The sequence below is a fragment of the Nycticebus coucang genome, chromosome 4 (genome assembly GCF_027406575.1).
Source record: "Nycticebus coucang isolate mNycCou1 chromosome 4, mNycCou1.pri, whole genome shotgun sequence".
NCBI classification, from domain to species: Eukaryota; Metazoa; Chordata; class Mammalia; order Primates; family Lorisidae; genus Nycticebus; species Nycticebus coucang.
In genome coordinates this window covers 92,117,584-92,140,255 of record NC_069783.1, presented here as the reverse complement: position 1 = coordinate 92,140,255, position 22,672 = coordinate 92,117,584, and the positions used below count along the sequence as shown (strand labels likewise).

The 22,672-nt window shown below is 37.6% G+C and overlaps 1 protein-coding gene across 2 annotated transcripts in view; it reads left to right on the top strand.

The window, feature by feature from the left end:
• Positions 1–22,672, top strand: part of TMEM131 (transmembrane protein 131) — a 246,795-nt gene that overhangs the window by 197,910 nt on the left and 26,213 nt on the right. For both annotated transcript variants that reach the window (XM_053586764.1, XM_053586763.1), the window contains exons 20-31: positions 5,372–5,524; positions 5,625–5,700; positions 5,888–6,005; positions 8,015–8,153; positions 8,268–8,377; positions 9,057–9,123; positions 13,537–13,688; positions 14,071–14,213; positions 14,648–14,834; positions 16,027–16,212; positions 17,200–17,358; positions 17,756–18,354. In XM_053586764.1, coding sequence (XP_053442739.1) covers positions 5,372–5,524; positions 5,625–5,700; positions 5,888–6,005; positions 8,015–8,153; positions 8,268–8,377; positions 9,057–9,123; positions 13,537–13,688; positions 14,071–14,213; positions 14,648–14,834; positions 16,027–16,212; positions 17,200–17,358; positions 17,756–18,354 — 2,089 coding nt within the window. The remainder of the gene's footprint in view (positions 1–5,371; positions 5,525–5,624; positions 5,701–5,887; positions 6,006–8,014; positions 8,154–8,267; positions 8,378–9,056; positions 9,124–13,536; positions 13,689–14,070; positions 14,214–14,647; positions 14,835–16,026; positions 16,213–17,199; positions 17,359–17,755; positions 18,355–22,672) is intronic.

Genomic DNA, 22,672 nt, shown 5'->3' with positions numbered 1-22,672 from the left:
AGTTTGAGTAGAGAAGATGGAATGATACATTGGGTAATAGCATAAAAGGATTAAATTCATTTAAGTCCACAGGTATCTCAAGTTTCTGAGCATAGACTTGATAACATCAAAGCTGAGCTTTAAAGACTGGCTCTCTGGCAGAAGGCAATATAGACAACATGTGGAAGTAGTAATAGAATGCCTGGAGGCCAACCCAGAGACTCTGGCCACAGTCCATAGGAAAAATCAGGAGTGAAGGTTTGAGCTTAGGACTGTGGCAGAGGCACTAAAGTCCTTTTATTTCAAGGCTTTGTTGTACTTCTCTCTTCAAAGAACTCCTACACATCTTTCAAGAGTCAATTTTCTTGACATCACCTCTCTGAAGATTTCTTGACTCTTCTAAACAATATTAGTTGCTTCATGTGTGATCATAGAACACTTTGAAATTGCCTCTTACAGAAAGCCTCATAGTGTGCTATAAATATTTCCTTATAAGTTGGCCTCTCCAATGAGACTCTGCAATCCTCTAGGAGAGGGATAAGGTATCTTTTATGCCCCATAGCAGGCACTTTAATAGACAGTGAATGGATGAAGGAACAAATGATGGAAAGGGAACAAAGGCAAGAGACATTTCAGATAAGTCATTTGAACTATGCTTGAATAACCTAAAGAGGTCATTCATATTGAAGCAAATATGGGGAGGAGGGGAGATAAAGGAGTCAGAAATATGACATAGAGAGTTTGACCCTGGAAAACAAGGAGAAAAGAAATGGGGAAATCAGAAGGTGCTACATTTTGCAAAAGAAGGTATCGTTAGTTGAGGACATATGGGGCAAATGTAGAAGTGTCTCTCACCCTGTGATGGGAGACACAGGAAGTTAGGAGAAACAAGACATTGCTAACTCTTAATACTATATTTAATACTATGTACAGGTTGAGCATCCCTAATCCAAAAATCGAAATCCAAAATGCTCTAGCATCAGAATCTTTCTGAGCGCCAACATGACACCACAAGTGGAAAATTCCACACCTGACCTCATGTGATAGGTCGCAGTCAAAACTTTGTCTCGTACATAGTACTATTTTAAATATTGTATAGATTCTTGTGATACCTCCCTTAAGAGGATGGTCTCCAGTTCCATCCAACTGGGTTACAAAAGATATTTGAACCTTTTTTTTATACTGAGTCATACTCCATGGTATACATATACTGCATTTTTATTAATCAACTCATGTATTGATGGGCACTTGTGTTGTTTTTCCTTTGAGTAAATACTCACTAGTGGGATTGCTGGATCAAATAGGAGGTATATTTTTAGTTGTTTGAGGTGTCTCCATATTCCAAAGAGGTCATACTGGTTAGCAGTCCCACCAGCAGTATATAAGTAAGTGTTCTTTTTCTCCACATCCACACCAAGATCTGTTGTTTTGGGACTTTTGGATAACAGAGTTGGCATTGGATGATAATCTCATGGTGGTTTCAATTTGTTTCCCTGATGATTAGAGACATTGAGCATTTTTTCATGTTTATTAGCCATTAGTCTACCTTCTTTTGAAAAGCTTCTGTTCTGTCTTTTGCTCACTTTTTAAAGGGGTTTTTTGATGTCTTCTTCCTTATTTGCATGAGTTCTTGGTAGAGTCTGGTTATTAGCCCTTTTTCTGATGCATAGCATGCTAACATTTTCTCCCATTCTATAGGTTTCCTTGGCTGTGCAGAAAGTTTTTTATCAGGTCCCATTTATGTATTTTGTTGTTGTTACTATTATTGCCTATGGGGTCTTCATCATGAATTCTTTGCCTAGGCCAGTATTTCTAACAGTTTTTCCAACCTCTCCTTCTAGAATTCTTGCTGGTTCGTGCCTTAGGTTTAAGTCTATTATCCATTATGAATTAATTCTTGTGAGGTAATAAATGTGGGTCTTATTTTGGTCTTCTACGTGTGGCCATCCAGTTTTCCCAGCACCATTTATTGAATGTTTTTGTCTGCTTTTCCAAAAATCAGATGGGCGTATGAGGATGGTTTTACATCTTTATCTCTGTTCTGGTACCAGTACCATGCTATTTTGGTTACTTACAGGCTTATAGTATAAAGTATCATAAGAATATAAAAACACCATAGGTGCTCAGTTTTAAAATGGAACTAAATGATCAGCACACATCTATACACATGCTAGTAAAATTCAATGGAGATCATGCAAGTGGAGGGGAAGGAAGGGATCGATAAATTCATACCTGACGGGCACAATTCACACTGTCTGGGGATAGACAAATTTATAATCTTGACTCAAACTGTACACAAGTACTGCATGTAACCAAAACATTTGTACCTTTATACCATTCTGAAATAAATAAATAAATATTGTATAAAATTACCTTCAGGCTATGTATATTAGGTCTGTGTGAAATGTATAAATGAATTTTGCTTTTAGACATAGGTTCCATCTCCAAGATATCTTCATTATGTATATGCAGATACTCCAAAATAAAAAAAAATAAAAAAAATAATTCAAAATCTGAAGATCTTCCAGTCCAAAGCATTTTGGATAAGGAATACTCAGTCTGTACAATAAGACCAAAATTCAAAATTTAGCTTCTTAAAAATACAAATTTTAAATTACTAGGTTTATCACATTTGACTCTTACTAAATCTTCATCTTCTGCCATTCCATTTATACTGAAATCTTGACTTCATTGTTTACCTTAAAGATCTTTATTTTTCCTTCCATTACCTTTTCACTCAATGATCTTCTTCATCTCTGCATAAATCCTAGAGGGGAAGGGAATGAATAGTTCATTTCAGAAGGCAGCAGATGACACATGGGAAGGCCTACGGATGGAATAAATGAGAAAGCATCTGTATAAAAACAAGGTTTTTATCTTAGTCCCTCATGTGTTGCTATAATTGAATACCTGAGGCTGCATCATTTATAAGTAAAAGGCTTATTTGGCTTGTGATTCTGTTATGCAAGAAGGTATCTGCACCTGGTGAGGGCCTTATACTCATGGTGAGAGATACTACAGGGACTGTACGGTGGGAGAGGTAGCCAGGAGTGGGAGACGTACTGGGCCATTTTTAACAACCAGCTCTCATGAGAACAAAGAATCCATTCATGACCAGGAGCCATATTGTGAAGGATCTGCCCAGTGACCCAGACACCTCCCATAAGGTACCACCTCTAACACTGGGGATCAGATTTCAACATAAGGTTTGGAGGGGACCAACAAATCAAACTATAGCAGTGTTGACTTTGAACAGCCTCAGATTAAGCTTTGAAATATCTTTCAATGACTTACAGGACCAGATGTTTGTTTGGAATTAGAAATTAACTCTGTATTACCAAGTTCTATGCAGTCTTTCTGTCAGATGGAAAATACTAGAACTGACTGATAGAAACAGTCCTCAGAATAAACATCTCACATAATTTGTAGTTTGATATTTACCATTTAAATAGAATGGTTAAAGGAAATTTTGTATCTGTTAACGCTTTTGATCCCCACCACATCCCTGCAAAGGTGAGGCGCAAGGAAAGTAGCTCTTACAGGCCCTTTAAGTCCAGCTGACTGCCAGAAGACTCCACTATTCCCGTGTTGTCTTCATCACAGCTGCCAAACCACCTTCTGGCGTCTGTCCAGTGTTTCATTCTCAGTAAGCTGTAACTGAGGAACCATCAACACCATTCAGCTCTTTTTCCTGTGTATTCTCTTAATTTCTCTGTTCTTTTAATTCCAAATATAAGAAAAGTGGGTTTAATCATTTTAGAGACCTCTTCAAATGATTAGAAATCACATATACAAAAATGTCAGGGTCCCACCCCAGGGGCAGGGTCCGCTAAGACCTGTGGAACTGGCGCAACCAACTGAAGAAATACAAAGTTAGGAACGACGATAAAGAGACACGAGACACGGAATAGAATTTTCAAAGGTGGGAGCTCAGGGGACCACCACCTGTTTGTGGGCTCCCCAGTGGCCTTGAGTCTCTGTTCCACACAGCTTTTATTGAAATCTGTCTGCCCAGGTGGTTACCTTGTTTTTATACAGATGCTTTCTCATTTATTCCACCAGCAGTTTCTCTGAGTGAGCATATCAGCTCCTATTGTTACTATTACTAACTTTAAGGATTTTAGTAGTTTTGAAGAATCTGAAACTTGAGAAAATACTTGTGTGTGGGAAGCCTCCTGTCTGGAGTCACACACACACACAGATTCCTAGGGAGGTTTAAGCTCCGCTAGTTTACTATGGAATAAAATGCCACTGGCGTCAGTCTCCTAAGAATCAGTGGGAGAGAGGCATTTTTCTCTCATCACCACCACAGAGGATTTTCCTCTGCAATAGGGATGTTAAGCCCTTCTGCCCATATCTCAGGGCTTGAGCTGTTCCCTTGGTCTCTGCCCCAGCCAAATGCAAATCTCCACAGTAGGTATCTGCTTTGTCTGTTTAATGGGCAGCAAATGACCTAGAAGATGTATCTATTCCAGGTCTTGACATAATCTCTTTTATGACCATTATCCTCAGAGTGTTCACACACTCAGGACTGTGAGGGTATTGGTGTAAGCTGTATCCCCAATAGGCCAGAGTTTCAGGAAAGGCCAGAAACTTGTTCAGATAAGAAATTTTAGCAAGGGCTGCCTTAAAGGTAGATTAGCTAACTTTTCTTTGTTCTGACTCATTCAGATTAATTTTTAATTTTCCCTTTTACTAGGGGTGCCCTCCCCTGCCAAGAATGGGGTCTTCGGTCCCCATTCTGCCTGCACAAAAAAGATAAAATTCCATAGCAATTAAAGTAAATCTTTAAAGCAATTAAACATTGTGATATTACTCTTATAGAGGGTTATTTAAGTTATTCAATTTTTTATTTGAAATTTGGTACCATACCTTAGGGAGAAGTTTGTAGCTGGTAAGAGCAATCATTGACTATTTAGCGATTTAATCTGTCTGCTATTTTAGTAAGATATTTGATAGCCTATATTTTTAAAAGCTGTCTGATTTCTCTTTGATGGCACAAATGGTATTTTTCTTTTCTAATGAAAAAGACTTTAAGTAAAAAATTGATTTTTGGCTTGTTTGGTGTTAGATTTTAGAATTCTTTTATTTCAGAGCATGCTTCCTTTGGTATAAACAAACCTTGACCATTCCCTTTAAAGCTATCTCTGTCTTATCTTTATTGACATCCTCAATATTTTAACATGAAACTGAACATTTTTACTTCAGTTCATTTTCAAAATATTGCAAAGATCTGTTCTCCTGGTTTTTCTGTAATTTCTGTAACAACAAAATAATGTTTCAGTGTTTTTGTGGGAAGGGGGGCGTTGGCTCTTAATTACAAATTTAGATATTACCAATGGGTGAAAATTTAAAAATGGCTTTGAACTTGTTTTTTGTTTTCTTTCTTCAGGGGAAAATAGTTCATCAGAGTTTAAATATTATGAATTCCTTCTCACAGAAGGTAAAGATACAGCAAATACGATCTTTGTCAGAAGATGTGCGATTCTACTACAAACGATTACGGGGCAATAAGGAAGACTTGGAGCCAGGAAAAAAATCAAAGGTTTGAAAATGTTATATTTGAGAATTACCATGAGTGAATACTTTGTTATTGTGACCTTCTGTGGATTCAGGATTCACGGGTCTCCTGTGCCTCTTTATAGATTGCAAACATTTATTTTGATCCTGGACTGCAGTGTGGGGATCATTGCTATGTTGGCTTGCCTTTCCTATCCAAATGTAAGTGATCTTGCTGTTCTTCTTCATCCCTTCACTTGCCAAGAAAAATTTTTTAACAAAAGGGCCCCCACTTTTAAACTCCATCCCTATCTCTTAGTACTATAGAAATTGTTTAAAGGAAGACTGACAGGTAGGTTTATATAGATGTAGGGGTGGGTATGTTACAACACATTTTTCCTTGTTTTAGCTGAACCCAAAGTGCAGCCTGGTGTAGCCATGCAGGAAGATATATGGGATACTGACTGGGATTTGCATCAAAGCCTGTTCAAAGGATGGATGGGAATAAAGGAGAATTCAGGTCATAGGTAAGTGGTTTGGCTTTAAAGTATTTTAGCCATCTTTATATTTTGAAACATCTCAGTTAATATTACTTCTTAAATGTTATTCTTATATTAGGTTATTTTACTTTATAGCTAAGAAAATATGTCTAATCTTCAGAAAGTAATCAATGAGCTATCTTAAATTGACATTTTAATTCTATATTGCTCATAAATATACACACTGTCATTTTTCTCTTTTCTACGGTACTTTAGATACTTCCTTAAAACACAAGAAACTATTTGAAATTATCTTTATGTAGGATGACTGCAGTGTTCACCTTAGATACAGGCATTTGCAAATGAGAGTTTTCAACCTACCACTGACCTCTGTTAAAGGCAAAGAAAACATATCCTAGTTTTACTCCCTCCTGGATACTAGGTAGACACCTGAGGGTCTATTTGGTCATTGTAAAAAGAACTACTTCCTTCCTTGCCAAGCACCGAGCTGTTTGGGGGGCGTGGGGGGGGATGTAAGGCCCAGGTCAGTCAGACTTCACAGTGTGTCTTTGGCAGATAGTAATGTGCTGCTAATGACAAATCATTCTTGCACCTAGATGCAAAAGCAAATGTATTCACTTGGCAGTATAAAAATCTGCTCTTTTTATGTACTTGAGAAAATAATTTGACTAGAATAATGATAGTATGACAATTGATGAAAACTCCTTTTCTCAATTGGCTAATTTGGAATATATTTGTCAGTATCAAGATGTTTCTCCTTGATGGTTTGAGAATCTTATAGTACTCTTAACAATTGAATCCAAAGCTTTGTTTATCTGAACTGTCTGCTTTGAAAAGTTCTCTTAAGGCAAAAGGAAGTTAAATTTTTACTTTAAAATAGTTAAAGTGAGTAACAAAGAGGCTTCTCCTGACAGACTTGATAAGAGAACTTAAAACTCTCTTTTATACCCTCTATTTCCACAGTGGACATCATACACAATAAGCAAGCTCCAAATTTTAATGTCTAATTATAAATAAATAACTTGTAGTGCTGCCCTAGACTTCATGCCAGGGAACCTCTTCACCTCCCATCCACAAAATGCTTGCCTTCCTGTCTGTGTGCCCAGCACCCCATTACTGATACCTGGGATCCCTCTCTGCCCTGTGCCACCATGTCTTGGGTGCACAAGAATATGTCTCCCTGTTCCTGGTTTTGTGTTACCTTGTTAATGTTTGTGTTATAGAGAATTTCTGCTACTAGTCTAGAAAACCTGTGCTCTTACTAATGTTAGAGTATCATAACAGTAGTGTTAGGGGTTAAAATAGGCTTCTGTGTTCAGTCCCAGAGATCTTACTTAGCCTCATTTATACTATTATTAGTTCCTTGAAGAGTGAATTCTGATACTAAACAACTGACCTATAAACATTGATAAATAGGAAACTAGTAAAATGAAATCCTGAATATTGCTGAAAATTTCACATCTATCTGCACAAAACCCTGATGACTTCATTGCATGTGGAAATTTTGTTTTTATATCAAAGGGGAAAAAGCCATATGCCAGGCAATGCACTGCCTTCTCATTAGTTCTGCTGAAAATATTGTTAGCACCTTGGTGTCTAGATCTTTCCTCAAGCATGTAAGATCCCTTAGGATCTCCATAACATCATGTTATGTGTATATACATGCCTATTCTAAATATTTTACCTAATACAATCCAGCTTTTCTTATTTAAATTATACTTCAAAAGGTTTTTCAAAATTTCCACAGGATTGCATTAATGCTATTGGTACTATTCCTAAGATTTGTCATCCTTTCCATGTTCAGTACAAAAACGATACAGGGGATCAGTGATAGATATTTTGGAAACTCTTTGTCCCAAAATAGAGACATCCTCATACAGCATTAAAAGCATAGTAAAATATTTGAATGAATAAAGATGTGTTTTTTTCAGTGCCAGAATAAAATTTCTCAAGTACCTAGCCTAATAAAATTTCTCAAGTACCTAGCCTAAAAAATTTTTCTTTTTGATACAGTGACTTACAAATTGCTTTTCTAGATTGAATGCTATATTTGAAGTAAATACAGACCTTCAAAAAAACATAGTATCCAAAGTCACTGCTGAGCTCTCCTGGCCTTCCATACTTAGCTCACCCCGGCACTTGAAATTTCCACTTACCAATACAAACTGCTCTTCAGTAAGTATGCAAAGTGACATCAGTTTTTGGAAATACCCAATGGGATTATAAAGTATTTGCTCTTAGTTTTAACTATAGAAATCTTTCATTTAATGTTTTATTGCTTTGTTTAAGGAAGAAGAGATTACATTAGAAAATCCTGCAGATGTTCCTGTCTATATTCAGTTTATTCCTCTGACTTTATATTCCAACCCTTCAGTCTTTGTAGATAAGTTAGTATCAAGGTAAGCATTGCTTTGGATAATCAAAATGTTTCTGTGTAGTACTAAATTATTGTTTTACACATTTAAAACTTTATTGTAGCTCATACCATAATAGATTTGACTTAGAGAAATTCTAGATGTATAATTAAAGTTGAGAGAAGATTTGGGGGAAAGAGGTTGATATTATGTTAAGCATCTAAAAAAAAGCTTTCAATTTAAGGCAAGGTAAGGTAATGTGGAGTTCCTTTTTGAAATATTTGTAAAGTGAAACCTTTCTAATATTTTAGTTTACAACAGAAAACCGAGGGCATTGTGGCTCTAGCCTGTAATACCAGTGGATTGCTTGAGCTCAGGAGTTAGAGACCAGCCTGAGCAAGAGTGAGACCCCATCTCTAAAAAAAGTAGCCAGGCATTGTGGCAAGGACCTGTAGTCCCAGCTACACAGGAGGCTGAGGGCAACCAAGTGAGACTCTGTCAAAAAATAAATAAAATAATAATAATAAAAGAAAAAGAAAAACAAAATATTACTAATAATTACAGGTTGTAGCCCTTTATTTTTTGAAGGCTATTTATCTAGTTACAGTGTTCTCAAATCTGCCAAAATATTTTTAAATAAAGCACAAATTTGTTATTTCTTTACTTCATAACGCCTTTAATTCTGATGCTATGTATGAATAAATATGTGCATTTTTAATTTTAGGTTTAATTTGAGTAAGGTGGCAAAGATAGATCTGAGAACATTAGAATTCCAAGTCTTCAGAAACAGTGTAAGTATTCAAACTTCATACTATTCCTCCAAAATAATTCTGTACCATGATCAGTGCAAATGTGAAAGAAAACTGTTGGCTGCACTTAAATTTGGTAGAAGGCTAAGTTGCTGAAGAAGCCAGAACAGTCTGATAATTATTTTAGAGGCAAGGAAACCAGGAGGAATAAGTGGGCTTTAGATCAAGGTGAGGCACATTTAGCAGAAAATTCCTGTTTGTAGGTATTGAACATTAAGCAGTGAAGATTTATAATAAGAGCTATCAGAAATTCTGAGAACATATAGAAGTATATACTAATGCATAATTTATTTTCATTAAACATCTAAATATTGAGCTTGATCATTTAATTTTTTTTTCTGGATACTTTCTGACTCAATTACAAGCTATCTATGAATCTTAGACCCATGACTGGCTATATTCACACTTAGCATAGTAATATGTATGGTTTTCATTCAATAGATAATCTTAAATTATTAAACCTATATATAAACTAGTTTGTTCTAGGAACCAAACTATTCTCGGTCACTCAGATGAGGCTGATTATCATATAAGGCCTTAATATGAGAATATGTATTAGCAAGAAGTTAGCAGGTGGAACTACAGCCTGCTGCAACCAGTCACAAATCTCTTGGCTACCACATCCTTCTGCCCAAGGCCAAATTCATATGTGGTTCTCTCAGATTCCAGGACCCTTAACCATCGTAACACATGTTCATTGCTGATTAGAAATTGTTATTGCCCTCATCAAACCTTGAAATACTATATTCTTGGGGTTTGTTTTTTTTTTTTTTGCAGTTTTTTTTTGGCCGGGGCTGGGTTTGAACCTGCCACCTCCGGCATATGTGGCCGGTGCCCTACTCCTTTGAGCCACAGGCACCGCTGAAATACTATATTCTTAACCTAGCTTCATGTCTTAATCTGTAAGGCATACATTAGCCAGACCTTTATTAAACTAGTCTTTATAAATTTGACCTTAAGGTTGTATAAGAAAGTAATTTTCAATGTTGTATCTTTTTCTGTCAAATAATGGCTGGAACACTAGACTAAAGTTTAGTCAGTCATGTATTCTAGTCTCATGTCTTTCCATTGGAATCTTTTCATGTTTTGCTTTCCCATTCATAAAATGCTAACATAACAATAATGGAGCTCAGTAATGAGAACCTCCTTTTACTGTGCAGTTATAAGAAAGAAAATATATTTTAAGAAGTAAATGCGGTAACATTTACCTTTTTTATTTTATTGACAGGTAGTATTTATAAGATGCAAAACACCAAACAGGGCACTGTGAGAGATAGGAAAATAACTAAGAGTACTTAAGACCTCAGAAATTGATTCTAAATAAGAAATTCTGAACATGTCCTAGAATAAACTTAGGATAAATTCTATTGCAGTTCTCCATAAGGGACAGAACTATGGTTTTCAGAATACTTAGTCTCAGAACTCTGTTATAATCTTAGATTACAAGGACTCCAAAGAGGGTTCTTGTTTGTATGGGTTACATCTATCAGCATTTTACCATGTTAGAAATTAAAACTGACAGATCTTTAAAATATTTATTTAATTCATCTAAAATAATAATTATTTCATGTGACGTAGATAACATAGAATAATGAAAATTAGCTGTATTGTTAGAAAATTTTATTTTTAAAAATGGATTATTGTACATTTTTACAAATCTCTTTAATTTGTAAATTAATTTGCTGTCTGACTTAATAGACAAGTAGATTCTCCTATCTGTTTCTGTATTCAGTCTTTCGTGATATGTTGTTTTGGTTCAGGCATATGATGAAAATATAACCTGATGCAGACATGTAATTGGAAAAAGAAGGAGTATTTTAATTACCTTTTTAGTTATAAAACTGTACATCAGTCATTTGGAATTAATGGCTCACTGAGATATGCAGACCTTACAATGTTAACAGAATTCATTATACAATATCCGAAATATATTCATTAATATAACCACCAATTTCATCAGGAAATAGGTAGGCTATGAAGCTCACGAGGATAGATGTAAGTTATTCAAAATTATAAATTCTGCTCAAGTGGTCAAATTTTATCATTGGAAACAAATATTTCAGTTGTTTATCTAGGGGAACAGACTCATTCTTTTTGTGAAAATGTCTGTCACATGCCCAAGGCTGAATAACCATAGATTGATTGTCAGTCATTCTTTCAGACTTAAATGACATTCATGAGAAATGGACCTAATCAGCTTGTATCTTGGGAATAGCTTTTCTAAACAACATGGTACTTCAGTATGCTATAAGAGTGCTTTATTCACACTTTTCATATCACACAGAATATTGAAAAGACATTGGCTTTTGCTCCAAGGTTGAGATTTTATAAAATTAATATTTATTGCTACTCTTCATCAAGAGTGCTTTTTCCAGCTACAAATGCGTGGCAGTAAAGAATACAATGGCTGCTAGAGAAATTTGATACCACTGCCTTGACTCATACTAAGGAGTGGTACCCTCCACGGCTTTTACTGACTAATAGTGCAGATTCTAATACAGTGAGAAAGGCAAATAATATCTGTCAGTATTATGATTATAGTTTTAACATTGTGGATATCCTAAAAGAAACTCTGAGATTTCAAGGGTTCATAGGTCACTATTTGAGTGCCACCACTGTATTAAGGCCCTTAGTGATGTTCTGGAAGCGTCACAACATCCTAAAGTGTTTCCCAAGTCATTAGGGTTTAAATTAGGTGGTGTTTGGGAATATATGGGAAGTACATCATTGTGTCTGTCAGTTACTCAGAATAGTTTATTTAAAAGGGAACTTTTAAATAACTTTCAATAACCATTTTGGAGCAATTGGAATAGTCTGTTATTATAGTAGACCAGTGTTTTTCAACCTTTTTTAACTCTTGGCACACTTGAACCTATAGTTAAACTTCCATGGCATACTTAAATCATTTTACTAAAAAAAATAGCAAAAAATATATATATATACTTACTGTGCTTTGAACTTCTTTCGAAAGTAATTTAATTAATGGTCTTTAAAAATTTTCACAGCTCACCTAAGATCCTGTCTCAGCATACCAGTGTGGTTACAGCACACCAGTTGAAAATCATACTAGACTTTGACAGAAAGAATTGTTAGTTGCAGAAAAAAATAATACAGCTGACCCTTTAACAACACAAGTTTGGACTTCATGAATCCACTTATGGGGTTATCTTTCAAGCAAATGCAAGTAAAAAGTACAATTCACAAGATAAGCACTGTATACAGGCAGGCCAACTTTTTGTATAGGTGGATTCTACAGAGCCAACTATGGGACTTGAAAATGTGCAGATTTAGGTATACACGGGGTCCTGGAACCAATTCCTGAAATATATACTGAGGGATGACTGACTGTACCTCACAGTTAAGAAGTAGTGTGTCAGTACCTCAGTGGTTAGGGCACCAGCCACATACACTGAGGATGGTGGGTTCAAATCTGGCCCGGGCCTGCCAAAACAACAATGACAACTGCAACAACAACAACAAAATAATAATAATAATAATAGCCCAGCATTTTGGCGGGCGCCTGTAGTCCCAGCTACTTGGGAGGTTGAAGCAAGAGAATCACTTAAGCCCAAGAGTTTGAGGTTGCTGTGAGCTGTGATGCCATGGTACTCTACCAAGGAGCCACATAATGAGACTCTAAAAAAAAAGTAGTGTGCTGCATAAAGTCTATGGACTACAAATTAATGTATGTTGAATCATGTTAGCAGAGGCATAAAGTGCCATGGACATTTATATCCAAGTATTGCCAGTCCTTACCTCAAAAAAGTTTATAGTTAATGTTACTTAAAATTCAAAACAGTGTTACCTATATGTAAAGCATGGTTGTTGTTTTGTTTTTTTTTTTTAATGTTATTTAGCTTTATGTGTAACTGGCCATCAAAAAGTCATCCTTTGAATATTAAACCAAACTATACTTTAAACTTTAAATCATCAAGTGTTTATGAAATAGTAATTAACATGCATTAACTTTCAAAGTAAAATTTGAGGAGAAATTGATACAAATTAGAAATATTTTTACAAATGAAAGTATGCTGCAGCTTGGAGACCCTTCAGCTGGCCCCGCCTCCCCTGGGAGGAGTGGGACAGCAGTGGCAGGGTCTGGGATGCTGCTGTTTAATCAACTGTTTGCTTCATACTAAAGCATTGAGTATTCATCTTAGATTTGTGTCCTTTCTATGTGTGTTAGTTCAAAATTTTTTAAAAAGTTAAAAACGAAAGACCTATATACAAAAAGAAATGCCTACTGCAAACATGAGAACATTGTATCTAAATCATGAAGGATAAAGTCCTTTACATAATCAGTTTGAGAACCATACTGGGCTCAAGACGGGGTAAAGGAAAAAACATGTTTCCAGAGAATATGTTCATGATTCCTTTGTTTATCAATGATTCCAGGCTCATCCAATGCAGAGTTCAACAGGATTTACAGAGGGCCCTTCTAGACATTTAATTTTAAACCTTATTTTAAAACCTGGAGAAAAGAAATCTGTCAGAGTAAAATTTACTCCAGTTCACAACAGAACTGTTTCTTCACTAATCATAGTCAGGTAAGTTCGTAATATAGGTATAGGTTGATTTTTGTAGTACTTAATATAGAAACTCTTACTTGATTGGTTTCAAGATGAATTTGCATATCTAACTGATGAAATGGTGAATTCCAAAAGATGCACACACACGCACACACCACTAATTAAACCTGCCTTGGTCATTAAATGTATAACTCAGAAGCAAGAACAGTATCTGTAGCATGTCTGGCTCTTAAAACCCTCTTGCTCTTCTCTGTGTATTTTAAATTCTTAAAGTATAAATTTTCATCTTTAAATTCAGTGTATTAATTTCTGTGTTTCACAAAATAACAGTGGAAATTTTAGATCAAAAAATTGTGCATATTGAATGGGAGAAAACGCGATAATTCTTGTTCTTTCGTAGAAATAACCTGACTGTGATGGATGCTGTGATGGTCCAAGGACAAGGAACAACCGAGAACTTGAGGGTGGCAGGCAAGCTTCCAGGTCCAGGAAGCTCCTTACGCTTTAAAATCACGGAAGCATTGTTAAAAGATTGTACAGATAGTGAGTATTCCAAACAGTTCCAAGGACACAAACCTTAGCATTTGCTTTCAACAGTAAACAATTTCAAACACAGAAACAGTATTTTTGTATGTGCACACATGTATAATAGTGTTGAATGCTTAAGATTTCAAGGAAATGCTTTCAAGGTTGATTTAGACCCTAAAAGATGTGAAGTTCTAATATCATTGCATACCTTACCTGATTTATTCTAAGTATGTAGGGTAAAGCATAATAAAACCTTTGCCATCTAAAATGACATATCAAAGGGGATTCCTTCCTGATGAAATCTGAGGAGTAGCTGATCTCTTTGATGTGTAAGAGTGGTTTATAGTCTCCGACATACGGTAGCTCATGAATAATGTCTTTACATTGGAGTGAGAGCACACGATAACAAGAATTATCCTTACTCCTGATTTTCTTTTTTTCCCCTTCAGGTTTGAAACTAAGAGAACCAAATTTCACATTGAAAAGAACGTTTAAAGTAGAGAATACAGGACAACTTCAAATCCACATAGAAACCATTGAAATCAGCGGATACTCATGTGAGGGGTATGGCTTTAAAGTTGTTAATTGTCAAGAGTTTGCACTAAGTGCCAACGCTTCTAGAGACATAATCATATTGTAAGTATTTTCCTTTAAGGTACAGTGAATCACTAAACTATGCAAAGATATCTTTTCATATTTACACAGAAACGGTCTTTATGCACAAATGCATTCATTTGATTTTTTTTTTCACTTAATCTTCATATCTTAAGTTTTCAAAGTTGTACAATTTCTGTCTCCAAAGTGTATCAGATAATCTTAGAAACCAATTTCAAAATTATTTCCAAGTTTGTGTTAGAACATAGGATGTTGGTATAAATTCACAGTGCCCAGCAACAGGGCAAAGATGTCTGTAATACTGGTACTGTTTGTCCATGTTTTGTAGGATAAGATTGTGTAGTATTTTAGTTAGATGATTTTAATACCTATATAGATAGTTACAGCATATTTTAACGATTGATAATTTGTTCTGTTATAAAGTTTATGTACTGAAGTTTATCTTCTGTCCCTTTATCAATTAATAGTTTTGTGATCCTTAATGGGTATTTCCTTAATAAGTGGCTGCGTTATTGCATGCCAAGGTTAGTGCCTCACTCCTAACGCTGCAGTGAGGAGGAAGGCATCTTTCCTCAGGCTGCCCACAAAAAATAAAATAATCATGGCAATGAGCAGTACTGCAGGAGATGATGACAAAGTCACCAGGGCTACAACAGTGGGTTTTTTTTTAAGGCAGTGGTTCTCAATCTTCCTAATGCCGCGAACCTTTAATACAGTTAGTTCCTTATGTTGTGGTGACCCCAACCATAAAATTATTTTCGTTACTACTTCATAACTATAATTTTTCTACTGTTATGAATTGTAATGTAAATATCTGATACGCAGGATGTATTTTCATTGTTACAAAGGTGTCATGACCCACAGGATGAGAACCACTGTTCTAAGGCATTATCAGGAATGTAATCTGGGAGGAAAATATGGATTTAGATAAAGAGAAGGGAAAAGGAGAAGGCTCAAAGACCACTTTCTGAATTAATAATTATGGGAAGCTGATAGTGTTCTTTTTTAATGTAATTTTTCTAATTCACAGAATACAGTTATTCCTGTTATTAACCATGGGGCAATACTTTCTTTGTCTTAAAATGAGGAAGTCGAATAATTGTCAAATTCAAATTCTGTGTTATAATTCAAAAGCTTATAGAACTGCTGTTATGTTTAAATTGCTTGTGGTATATTTTTAAAATTTAGACTTACTTCCATCATTCTATTTTAGGTTTACTCCTGATTTTACAGCTTCTAGAGTTATTCGGGAACTGAAATTTATAACAACCAGTGGCTCTGAATTTGTATTTATATTGAATGCATCCCTTCCATACCACATGTTAGCAACCTGTGCAGAAGCCCTCCCCAGACCCAACTGGGAACTAGCTCTGTACATCATCATCTCAGGAATAATGAGGTACTTGTATCTTGTCTTGAGGTCATTTGTCATTTGACACTGTTGCTGAGCACCCACTACATGCCAGTTACTTTTCTGAGTGCTGTGTTATGCCACTAAACAAAGCAGAACTCTTTGCCTTCATCAAGCCCTACATCCTGTGGAAACAGAACTGAACCTTATTGGATGGCATATATGATAAACAAAGTCTTTTTTACCTTTGAGAATGGTTATGCAAATTAAGTACATCTTAATTTCTTAAAATATACTCATAATTTATCAGCTAAACTTACTTGATTTGGACGTACATAATTTACTTAACATAGTAGTTTATTCTTCTGAATAGTACCTAGGCAACATGAAACTGATTAGAAATGTTTTTTAAATCAATGTCTTTATCTTTTTTCTACTTATTTCTTTATGTGTTTTGAAAATCAGATATTCTAAATTAATACATTTACTTCACACATACTTTAAGGGAAAAGAGTTAGAGAGTTGAAACTCACAGTAAAAGAAAAATTATCCTCTGGGTATCTTTTCTGATACAGATAATTATTTCCTCCATGGGCTGGATGTGGTAGCTCACGCCTATATTCCTAACCCTTTGGGAGGCCGAGGTAGATGCATCACCGGAGCTCAGGAGTTGAAGACCAGCCTGAGCAAAAGGGATGACCCTATCTCTACTAAAAATAGAAAAACTGGCCAGATGTTATGGCAGGCACCTTAGACTCAGCTTCTTGGGAGGCTGAGACAGGAGGATCACTTGAGTCCAAGAGTTTAAGGTTGCTGTGGCTATGATGACACAGCACTCTACCCAGGGCAACAGAGTGAAACTGTGTCTCAAAAGAAAAAAAAAAAAAATCCTCCACGTAGGATGCATTCTATAAAAATTGTTACATAAATGTCTATAACACATACTTTACCAGGACACTCTGCCTTTAATGTCAAATTTTGTTACTCTTGTACTAATAAATGACTCTTGATTCTTCAACTCCTGTACCCCTGCAGTGCCCTGTTTCTTTTGGTAATTGGAACAGCCTATCTGGAAGCTCAAGGAATTTGGGAGCCATTTCGAAGGCGGCTGTCCTTTGAGGCCTCAAACCCTCCCTTTGATGTGGGAAGGCCATTTGATCTCAGGAGAATCGTTGGTATTTCATCTGAAGGAAAGTATGTCCACGTCCATATGCTGGCAATAAATTCTCTAGTATTCATAGATCTGACCAATGTAATTACAAATAAGCTGCTGCTGCTTTTCATCTTTGCTCAGGAGAAGAAAAAAAATCTTAATTCTGATTATTTAATACACTGTATCTCAGTTACTTAGCACTCATACCAGATATTGTGTTTTTATTATATTTGGTCAGAGGTAAAATATTCTTAGTTAGGACACTAACTTGATTTTCAGATTGGACAGATCTTAGAGAGTTGTGGAAATTATCCCTATTTCTTGCCCTTTTTTCCCTAGAGTAGTTTATATTTATGATGATTGTACTAAAGATACAAAAGTTTTAATATCAGATTTTGTAGGTTGCTATTTACTGATTCAAGTTTGTTCTTTCTTCAGCTTAAACACGCTCAACTGTGACCCCAGTCACAGTAGAGGATTCTGTGGAGCAGGCAGCTCATCATCCCGCCCTGGTGCAGGGAGTCATAAGCAGTGTAGCCCAGCAGTCCACCCACACAACAGTCACAGCAGCAGGAACTCAGCTGACATGGAAAATGTCAGAACCAAAAACAGTTCAAGTACCTCTAGCAGGACTTCTGCGCAAACAGCTTCTTCACAGTCTACTAGTAAAACAAACTCCCTTGTCTTAGATTCAAATGCAGTGACCCAAGGTCATGCAGCAAGCAGGAAGTCCAAAGGGGCAAAACAGAACCAGCACAGCAGCCAGCACCACATCCACAGCACATTGGAGCAGCACTCTCAACCCCCACCACCGCCATCAGTGCCTCAGCACCAGGAGCCACAGCCCGAAAGGCTGTCTCCCACCCCCCTTGCACACCCTTCCCACCCAGAAAGTGCCAGCAGCACAAGGCACAGCTCAGAGGACTCAGACATCACCAGTCTCATAGAAGCCATGGACAAAGACTTCGACAACCATGACTCCCCGCCCCTAGAAGTGTTTACAGAGCAGCCTCCATCGCCATTGTCAAAAAGCAAAGGTAATCAGCTATCCCACTGTGGGGAAAACGTGACATGTGAGGGAAAGGCCAGTGGTGTTTAAGAGGCTGTTGTGGTTATAGCTGTGATAAACTATGCAGCTTAGTAAGTTCCTCTGGCTCAAATATATCTCCACTGTAACTTAAACTTTCAGTCAAAAAGCAGATAGAGGTATCTATTTCTCGAAAAGGTACATTTATATTTCTTAGATTGCTTACCAAAATCAGAAATTTATTGGACATCTCCTATTTTCCTTTTCAGCTGCCTCTGGTTATTACGATATGTTGACTTAAAAAAAAAAAAAACATGGTAAAATGGAGCTCATCTGCCTTTTAACTTAAAATTAGGATTTCTGCACAACCTTTACTTTGAACAGGGCTTGGCAAACTGTAGCCAGCAGGACAGATCACTACCTGTTTTTATAAATAAAGTGTTATTGGAACACAGCCATGCTCACATGTTTACGTATTGTCAATGGCTGCTTTCAGGCAACAACAGCAGAGTTTAGTTCTTGAAACCAACACAATATGGCCCACAAAGGTAAAAATATTTCTGTCTTACCCTTTACCAAAAAAAGTTTGCCAACACTGCTTTACAGTTCTGCTTCCTGTATTAGTTATCTATTTCTGAGTAACAGATTTCCCCAATACCTAGTGGCTTAAAGCATTTTGCTTTCTCACAGTTTCTATGGGTGAAGGATGTGGGTACAGCTTGGTGGGTCCTCTGGCTCTCTCAAGACTTCAGTCAGGGGTTGGGCTGAAGTCCTCTTAAGGTTCAAATGAAGCTAGACCTGCTTCCAGGTTCACACAAGTGGTTGGTGGCAGAGATCATTTCTTCACAGACTGTTAGATAAGGGCCCCAAGTAAGTTCCTTGCTGGTTGTGGCCAGAGGTCAGTCTTCATCAGGTTCCTCTTCATCAGGCAGCCCACAGCAGAGCTTTTGGGTACCCCAGAATAAGCAAATGAGGTAAGAAAGAAGTGAACAGCAGGATGGAATCCATAGGTTTTTATGTGAATTTCTGTCAGTTTTATAGTATTGCTCATTAAAAGTGTAGTCCAGTCTACCCTCCAGGAGACAGAATTTCATGGTGGCATGAATACCAGAGAGGTGGGCATCATTGAGAGTCATCTTCAAAGTCTGCGTACCACACATAAATAGGTAGGCTATTTCCTAACTTCCAAAATTGAAATGTAAAAACCAATAAATGGCCTCTAGTTGCATTTCAGTTTTACACCTTCACAGCCTGAACTTTTTTGCATCTTTCTTCCTGTGGCAGCTGTGCTAATGATATACATTATTCCAAGCCTACTTAAGTTCTGTATCCATTTTAGAATCCATTATTAGTGACTTAAGCCCACAAGAAGACGTGATTACAAGCTTCATGTGAGCGGCCACTCTATTTGTTATCCTTCCCACCACTGCTGTTTAGAAAGAAAGAAGGAGCCAAAATCTGATTTGTTTCTTCAATAAATGTTTTTTTTTTAAATGTAGCACACATACAGAAAATGAGTCTTTAAAATGAACTTTGAAAGCCACATGCTAACGTGGCAAGTGAGCAAGAGGCTGAGGGTGAAGGTGCCTCCATGGCCCAGGCTGAGGGGCACAGTGGACATGTGGCCACAGCTGGACCCCAGCTGCCTAGGCTCAGACAGTAACACCCTCCCAGCTCAAGAGGCGGAGGCAGAGGGGTCCCAGACTGCCTTTGCCGATTCCTCATTGATCTCAGGATTGCCCAGTAGTAGCATGTCCCAAAACTACAGGCTTTTAGCTGGACAGAATCTCTATGATCTCTCAAAAGCTTCTCCCTACACTCCTGTAAAAAGTCACCAGCTTTACATTAAATATGAACATTCTCCTTTTTAAAAGCCACACGTTCTCTTTTTCCTCCTGATATCTCAAACAAAAATACTTGCTCGTAATCAGCTTATATAAGTTCTGATTTTTGGAGGCTTTTCAGAATAACCTGTATGCATATAATGTGAAGATCTCCCTGGATCTTGCCTGCTCTGGTTGGACTTGCAGGCCATCCAGGCATTCTCTAGATGTCCCTCCAGTTACTGTTGCTGGTGAAAGGTGGTACCCAGAAAATGCTCCCTGTTCGCAGTTGCCCTGACCAACTCATAGCTGGATTATCACTAGACTCCTTACTCGTGTGGTTTCTCCTGCCTGTAACACTTAAACCCTGTGGATTGTACAGAGGCCATTGCTGGATGGAGGAGTAAAACCCAAGAAAGCTGTGAGCCTAGTACAGTTAGTTCTCAGTATCTGCCTTCACTGGAGAAATGATGGCATCTGCAGCTTTTTTCTTTTCTGGCTTTGACAGTGATGGGCAGCTTCATTGAGGATATGGAGAGACAGATGTGGCATCGTGAGACTAGGCTTTACTATTAGGCAGGTGCACATCAAATCGTGTCGCTGCTACTTGCTAATAACTGTGTGACTTTGGAGAAAATTATTCCTCTGATCCTGCACTTGTTATCTCTAAAATGAAGCAAGTAGTTACTACCTTCATCATGGAGTGTAGCTGCTGCTGTGGTTATTATTAGGGTAGGAAATGATACATATCGTCTTTAGCCTGCTGAGTTGAAGGTGGCTGTGGAACATCCCAATTGGAGTATCTGCTTGGAACTTAGTCTTGAAGGTGAGAAATAGGACAAGCAGAGGGCTAAAGACAGAATCCTGAGGGCAAGACTGGCAAGGAGGCGGCCAGCAGAAGCATGACAAAAAGCAGGTAAATTTGTGCTTAGCATATTACAGTGAGGCTGGATGAAGCACATGCCGAACCACGATTCACGGAGCCTGGCAGGCAGAATATTATTTGTGACCTTGGCAAAGACAGTTTCTGTGAAGTGATAGGACTAGAGCCCAGGTCACTGGCTTGGAGAATAATTTACATATCAGACTGTTAATAGTGGCCGCTAATTAATTGGGGGCATTTACTCTTTAACCTGTATTTTCCGTGTCCTTTCATTTTTAACAAGAAAAAAAGTATGCATATGTTGTATGGTAATATTTTTGATGAAAAAAAGACTAACAAATGGGAGCATGGTGTTTGAAAATCTCAACTGGCCGGGCAGCACCTGTGGCTCAGTGGGTAGGGCACCAGCCCCATATACCGAGGGTGGTGGGTTCAAACCCAGCCCCTGACAAATTGCAACAAAAAATAGCCGGGCATTGTGGCAGGTGCCTGTAGTCCCAGCTACTCAGGAGGCTGAGGCAAGAGAATCACCTAAGCCCAGGAGTTGAAGGTTGCTATGAGCTGTGATGCCACAGCACTCTACCAAAGGTGAAAGTGAGACTATCTCTAAAAAAAAAATCAACTGGCCAAGATCAAAAAGCCAGTAGAGCTGAGAGCAGTGGTGTGGATCCACACTAAACTAATATTTCAGACAGAGCTTCAATGTTTCATGCATCCTGGTGATTAGCATTGCTGTTACCTTGTTTGTCCGGTCAGGAAGTGAAGTCCAAGAAAAGTTGTGTTGGGCAGATAACGGCAGCCAAGCCTGGGTCTGTGATTCTGACTCCTATACCATGCAGTCTCCTAAAAATAAATAAAAAGGGGAGTGGGGGAAGAGAAGAAAATGAATGTGAGGAGATAATTGGTAAAACGAAGTCCCAGGAGGGAGAATGGGATGAAATCGAGTTTAGTAGATAATAAAAGAAGGGATGCTTATGTCACCGGTGTGTGGATTCAGGCGAGTTGATAGAAATGAAAAGCAGCATGTAGGTTTTAGGTGCATTTTTACTCGAACTAAAGTTACAGTTGACTGCTGAGACCAAAGGGGGAGGTGATAGGGTAGAAACAGAAAATAGACAAAGTTTGGAATATTCAGATTTTCAGCTGTCTGGGAGTAGCTATTTGGGAATAGCAGAAAACAGACTGGGAGCCGATGAAAAATGAGACCACGCAACATTGGGGACCCAGCCGAGGGTCACTGTGGGACTACCTCACGTTTGTGTTCTTTTCTCCATTGTATTATGCAGCCCACGGGTGAAGCCTAGGTAGGTAGAGTAAGACAGTACCAGAGCTTTGCAGGACAGGGACAGCAAAAAGACTCAGTGATAGGAATGTCATGGGTGCTAGCAGGAGATTGATAGATATGCTAGACTGTTTGGAATTAGCAGGGTGGGGGAGGACATTTTGCCAGAAGGAACCTCACAGATAGGGAGAACATCGACGTGTCAAGGGACACATCAAGGATAGCCAACAAGTCAAATTGCAGGAGTGGTGAAAATGAGGAATGATAGGGGACTGAGCTCTGAAAAGGAAGCATGACAGTGATAGGAGGAAAGCTCATTGGCTACAGCAAGGCTCCAGAG